Source organism: Pelobates fuscus, chromosome 3 (genome assembly GCF_036172605.1).
Source record: "Pelobates fuscus isolate aPelFus1 chromosome 3, aPelFus1.pri, whole genome shotgun sequence".
Classification (NCBI taxonomy): Eukaryota; Metazoa; Chordata; class Amphibia; order Anura; family Pelobatidae; genus Pelobates; species Pelobates fuscus.
Genome location: NC_086319.1, coordinates 324,666,809 through 324,673,380, shown reverse-complemented (window position 1 = coordinate 324,673,380; position 6,572 = coordinate 324,666,809). Strand labels below are relative to the sequence as shown.

General features: G+C 46.5%; 1 protein-coding gene across 1 annotated transcript; it reads left to right on the top strand.

Moving 5' to 3' along the window:
• Window positions 1–1,432: 1,432 nt before the first annotated feature.
• Window positions 1,433–5,701, top strand: MEX3B (mex-3 RNA binding family member B). Its single transcript, XM_063448971.1, has 2 exons — window positions 1,433–2,014; window positions 3,987–5,701. Exons 1-2 carry the CDS (start codon window positions 1,789–1,791, stop codon window positions 5,297–5,299), a joined length of 1,539 nt encoding a protein of 512 aa, XP_063305041.1. The 5' UTR covers window positions 1,433–1,788; the 3' UTR covers window positions 5,300–5,701.
• Window positions 5,702–6,572: the final 871 nt, after the last annotated feature.

Genomic DNA, 6,572 nt, shown 5'->3' with positions numbered 1-6,572 from the left:
AAATAATGGTTAGAACAATAGATTATCATTGCTGTAGATTACTGGCGTGATAAATCCTTCTGTGCTATCCAGCAATGCAATGTGCGCGAACAAAGAGCATCCCATCTATTGGCTGGGAGCTAGCTCACATGCCTGGACACATCCTTACAACACACAAAGTATCATGTGTGGAGATTTTACCTTGCACCCATGGGGGGGATCCTGTCTCTTTATGAACTTGCTGACGAATAATTAAACAATATATAGAGCACAGTTAAAAAAACAAAAAACATGTACTGGTAATGAGACATACAGCAATTGGGTCATCTCAGGGATTTCATAACTCTCATTAAATAGGTAAAATCATATTATTTTGTTCTGGGGGATCCTGCCCATAGTCAAGTCTATTTAAATGATAGTTTTGCAGTATTTACACTCTGACAGTGTGGGAACACACACTGTAATCTTTTAATGAGTGCAACATTCTATTGCTTGCCTTATTTTGGATCATAATAAATGTGAGCCTCGCTAATTGCTGGATTTTTGGGAGTAATGTCTGATTTGGACTGATAGACCCTACTCATTATAGGATAATACAGTTTATTTGATTTCTTATTGACATTCTGATTAGATTAGGGATCCTTTGTTGTATTGTGCTAGCGATGCCTTTACTGGCTTGTAACTTCCATAAATTGTTACATTGTTTATTTATGACACCCATATATGGCACAGGCACATTGAATCACTTTACTCGCATAAGGCGCTTAGGGAACAACAGAGCAAAATGCATTTACATAAACATAGGTGTCCATAATTGACAGACACTTTTATTTAATGCATATATTTTTTTGGGGGTGGGAGGACAAATTGTAATCCAATTTTAACAGATAGCAATATTCCTCTGACATTTATTCCAGCACCATTTGTGAGTTATAGTTATGTGATGACTTTTAACACAATGACTAAGCCAGGTCACAGATATGAAATAAATCGAGAAGGCATGTTTTGTTGTGAAAAGCAAGCACACAAAGTACTTTCAGGTCCCACAGCCAAAAATGCACGTGAGGTTCAGACCTGGGTACTTTGTATCAATGGACAGCACAGTCTCTCCCTGCCTTATCAATGACCATAAATAAAATAAAAACATTAAAAAAAAAACACACAAGGACACAGCAGCATAGTGGACTTCCATATTAGATAGACATAAATACATGTGTCTGGATTCTTTATTGTTCTGCATTAGACAACAAAGAAAGAAAGGAGTTTTTTTTTTTTTCCTCTCTCTCCCTCTATCCCCGCTGGAGGGGGGGTGGATCGTTGGGCAGTGCCAGACTTGCCCAGGCCCGCCCTTGCTAGCCCAATGTAACCAATAGAGCCAGCTGGTCCCAGTGTCAGCTCCATTGTGCTGTCAAGACGTGCCGTGACGTCACGGCCCTCTTATCCCCCTCTAGTGCCGTCTGGCTGCAGTGGCTCAGACAGGAGGGGAGAAAAACGCTGAGTGAGCCGGGGAGGGGCTCCTTAAAGAAACGCTGCCATCCCTGGCAAATCTTTTTTTTTTTGCAATCTGGCCATAAAGAAACCAGGGGGACACTTGGTCCTTGTCCCCACAGAAGAGCCCGGAGTGACCCCTGTTTATTTGCACTGATTCTAGAGCCAGGGTGGAGGGGGCACAGGGCAAATCTGAAAACTGCCCCACCTGGCTGCCGCTGCCGCCCTCCTCCCCTTTTTCTCTCCTTAGTGCCGGCCGCCTCGCGTTCCTTTGTGTCTGATTGTACCACTGAGAGCGGCCGGAGAGGGGGAGCCCTGACCATGCCCAGCTCGCTGTTTGCCGACATGGAGCGGAGCGGAGGAGGAGGCGAGACCCTGGATGACCAGCGAGCCCTGCAGATCGCCCTGGACCAGCTCTCCCTGCTCGGGCTGGACAATGACGAGAGCTCCATGTACGACAATGAGCCCCGGAAAAAGAGCGTCAACATGACGGAGTGCGTGCCGGTGCCCAGCTCGGAGCATGTGGCGGAGATCGTGGGCAGACAAGGTAAGCTGAGGGCATGCCGGGTGCGTGGGGGGCTCTGTGTAAAGGAATGCCAGGGGGCACAGTGTGTCCACAGTATGCTCAGCTCACATGGAGCCAGCCTGGCATGCCAGCCGGGCACTGCATGGGCACTGCATGGGTAAGGCGTGCTCACACCCTCTATGCCCTCTCCATGCCAGCCATGGACTGCTTTGTGTGCAGGGAGTGCAATGATGGTATCTCATGGGGTGATGGTATCTTATGGGGTGATGGTATCTCATGGGGTGATGGTGTGTGCAGTGTGATGGTATCTCATGGGGTGATGGTGTGTGCAGTGTGATGGTATCTCATGGGGTGATGGTGCGTGCAGTGTGATGGTATCTCATGGGGTGATGGTATCTCATGGGGTGATGGTGTGTGCGGGGTGATGGTATCTCATGGGGTGATGGTGTGTGCAGTGTGATGGTATCTCATGGGGTGATGGTGTGTGCAGTGTGATGGTATCTCATGGGGTTATGGTGTGTGCAGTGTGATGGTATCTCATGGGGTTATGGTGTGTGCAGTGTGATGGTATCTCATGGGGTGATGGTGTGTGCAGTGTGATGGTATCTCATGGGGTGATTGATTGTGTGTGCAGTGTGATGGTATCTCATAGTGTGATGCTTGGCTTACAATAGGAGCCCTTTATCCATGGCTGGAGGATGTATCTGCATGTATCTAGCAGTGATACAATGTAGCAGATATAGTCAGGCTTCATGCTATGGAGTGGCTGCTGCTGTGTACATGCTCTCATTGTTGATGGTTCCTTTATCTTGCTTTATCACCAAAGGTTGTGTCAGCATTTGTAAAGCAGTGTGCCAGCGTCTGTACCCATGCTGTGTACTGGCATGGAGTGGCTGCTGCTGTGTACATGGTCTCGGTGTTGATGGTTGCTTTGCCCACGGGAGTTCTTTATGTATCACCAGAGGATATTATCAGCATTTGTGTAGCAGTATGTATACCCAGGCTGTGTGGTGGGTGCTGGGATGTGTGCATGGTCTACTTGCTCAGGGTTGTTTTGTCTCTGGTAGTTCTTTATTGTTAATGGATGTTTCTGCCTTTTATGAAGCAATGTGATGGCATCTCCCCAGGCTTCGTGCTGTTATGGAGTGTGTGATGTGTGTACATGCTCTTGTTGATATTATTTGCTGTGTTGGCACTGCAGTTTCATCACTCCCATATACCCACCTTGGCTGTGCCCTTGGACCTTTACACGTTGTCTGTCAGGCTGTGTGTGTTGTTATGACTTATTGTCTGATTGGCTTTAAGTATTATTGTGGCTGTTGTGTTTTATTGCCTTTGTGCGTTTTGTGTCTTTTTTCTGTTGTTGTGCTGTATTGTGTCTCCTGCTGTTGTTGTGTGTTATTGTGTGGCTGTTTTGTGTTATTGTGCCTTTGACTGCTGCTGTCTTCCTGTCTGTTGTGTTATTGTGTCCCTGGCTGCTATATCATTGTATCTCTGGCTAGATTGTGTCCCTATCTGGTGCTGTCTCTTTGTGTTGTTCTATTGTGTCTCTGGCTGTTTTGTTATTGTGTCCCTAGTTGGTGCTGTCTCTCTGTGTTGTTCTATTGTGTCTCTGGCTGGTGTTGTGTTGTTGTGTCCCTTGCTGATGTCTCCCTTTGTTGTGTTTTTGTGTCCCTGGCTGGTCTTGTCTCCCTGGCTGTTATTTTGTAGTGTGATATTTACACAGTGAGCCATGTTATCTCCACGTGTTGTGTTATTGTGTCTCCCTGTGTTGTTGTTGTGTTATTGTGTCTCCCCTGTGTTGTGTTGTGTTATTGTGTCCTTGGCAGTTGTTATTGTGTGATATTTACACAGTGAGTAATAAGCCATGTTATCTCCACGTGTTGTGTTATTGTTTCTCTCCCTGCGTTGTGTTATTGTGTCTCTCCCTGCGTTGTGTTATTGTGTAATATTTACACAGTGAGTAATGTCATGTTGTCTCTTTTGCTCCCAGGTTGTAAAATCAAAGCTCTGCGGGCTAAGACCAACACGTACATCAAGACCCCGGTCCGCGGGGAGGAGCCAGTCTTTGTTGTGACTGGGAGGAAGGAAGATGTGGCCATGGCCAGGAGGGAGATCATATCTGCAGCCGAGCATTTCTCCATGATCCGGGCCTCCCGGAACAAGAACGCGCTGAACGGGGGCTCGGTACCGGGCCCGCCCAACCTGCCGGGGCAAACCACCATCCAGGTCCGGGTCCCTTACCGGGTGGTGGGGCTGGTGGTGGGGCCCAAGGGGGCCACGATCAAGCGGATCCAGCAGCAGACCCACACCTACATCGTGACCCCGAGCCGGGACAAGGAGCCGGTGTTCGAGGTGACCGGCATGCCAGAGAATGTGGACCGAGCCCGGGAAGAGATCGAGGCTCACATCGCGGTCCGCACCGGTGGCATCATCGAGCTCACCGATGAGAACGACTTTCACGCCAACGGTACGGACGTGGGCTTCGACCTGCACGGCCCCGGCAGCCTGTGGAGCAAGCCAAACTCAGGAGTGACCTCAGGCTCCCGAAAAACCTTCTCCAACTACCGAAATGACAGCTCCAGCTCCCTGGGCAGTGCCTCCACCGACTCCTACTTTGGGGGTAACCCCAGGCTGGCAGATTACAGCCCCCCCAGCCCTGCCCTCAGCTTCACCAACAATGGCAACAATAACAACAATGGCAATGGATATGTGTATGGCAGTGGTGGCGAGCTCGTCTCCCCGGACTGTACCGATCTGGCCTTTGACAGCGGCTTCGACCCTGCTCCCGCCCCACCAGGCACTGCCCTGCTCTGGTCACAGTACGATCGCTCCCCACCGGGCAGTGCCAACTCCACCACCGCCTACCCCAGCAATGCCAACAGCCTGCTGAGCGCCACCTGTCGGCGGCCCACCGCCCCACCCAGACTCTCCCCCCCTCTGCACGGTGGCAACAGTGTGCTCTCTGAGCATCCCCTAGCACGCAGGGTGCGCAGTGACCCTGGTGGTGGCCTCAGCTACTCCGCCTATCCCAGCATGGCCTCCTCCGACTCATCCTCTTCCTCCTCATCCTCCTCCAGCAGCAGCTCTTCCTCTTCCAGCTCGTCTTCCTCTTCATCGGGTATGAGGAGGAAAAGCAGCCGCGATTGCTCCATCTGTTTCGAGAGCGAGGTGATCGCTGCCCTGGTCCCCTGCGGGCACAACCTCTTCTGCATGGAGTGTGCTAACCGCATCTGTGAGAAGAATGAGCCCCAGTGCCCAGTGTGCCACACTGAGGTCACCCAGGCCATCCGCATCTTTTCCTAGGGGGCAAGCACCCAAGCCTTTATTATTATTATTAATATTATTATTAATGACACTCAACTATTTAAATAAAGAACATACACCCTGCCCTATGGCTACATTCCCACCTGTATGGTGCCATACAACATGTGTCTGTATGTGATGATATCTCTATCTATATATCTATATATATGTGTACATATATTTATATGTATAAAGATTGTATTCATATATATATATAATTACACACATATATACTTAATATATAGAATGCTCATGATGTGCCCTCATGGCTCTCAGTGTATACAATGAATGAGGCGTGTTATAATCTTATAAACCCCCAAAGCAATTGTTACAAAAAAAAAAAAAAAAAAACAGGGGCATATGTCAAGTGCATGTCTTCTTTTATAAGGCACCTGTTTTTTTTTTTTTGTTTGTTTTTTTTTCTAATTGGTACAAACACACTCATGCTTCTTTATGTAAATACCTTGCATGGACAAGTCTACATGCACCCACCTCAGAAGCAATATAGATATGTTGGTCTAATAATATGTACCATTAACAGTGAAGCTTTTGAGTCTGTTTTGAAAATGAGCCGCTATAGACCAAGGTAGCCATTTAAACCCTTTAATGACAGAAAAAAAAGGCCAGGTAGATTTTCAGCCCTTTTGGGGGTTAAAATAATAAAGTTAAAAAAACTAAATTTGAAAGCAATGCCTGAAACTGTAGAGTAAATGGGGGGGCTCTCACTATTTCGGAAATGGTCTTATCCTTGCCAAGTGAGAATGTGGCTTTAAAGCTGCAGTATCTGCACATTTTTAAAGGGAACATATAGGATATTTCCCTATACTTGTATATTGTAGCCTAAAAAGAAAGTCACATGTATTGCATGCTCTGCAAATGAACAACTACACTCTAGTTAAAAAATGATGATTTTTACACTGTACTTTATCAGAATATTCTTGACCCCTTCCCCCTTTTCTATTTTATTTATTAATATATAATATTTTTTGTTCCATAGAAATGCTTCTGATGTGGGCTGTTAGTGATGTGTCCCTAATTGCTAGTAGATCATAGGATTCTTATTAAGAAAATTCAGAGTGATTAATTATTGAATGCTTATATATTTTATTGCCTTTTTCTCAAGAGAACAGTACTTTGAAGAGAAACAAAAGGCTCCTGAGGGAAAAAAAACACACGATACTGCAGCTTTAACAAAGTAATATTAAATTGTAACATATCTTCTATATATATATATATAAATATATATGTATATGTATGTATGTGATTATATATG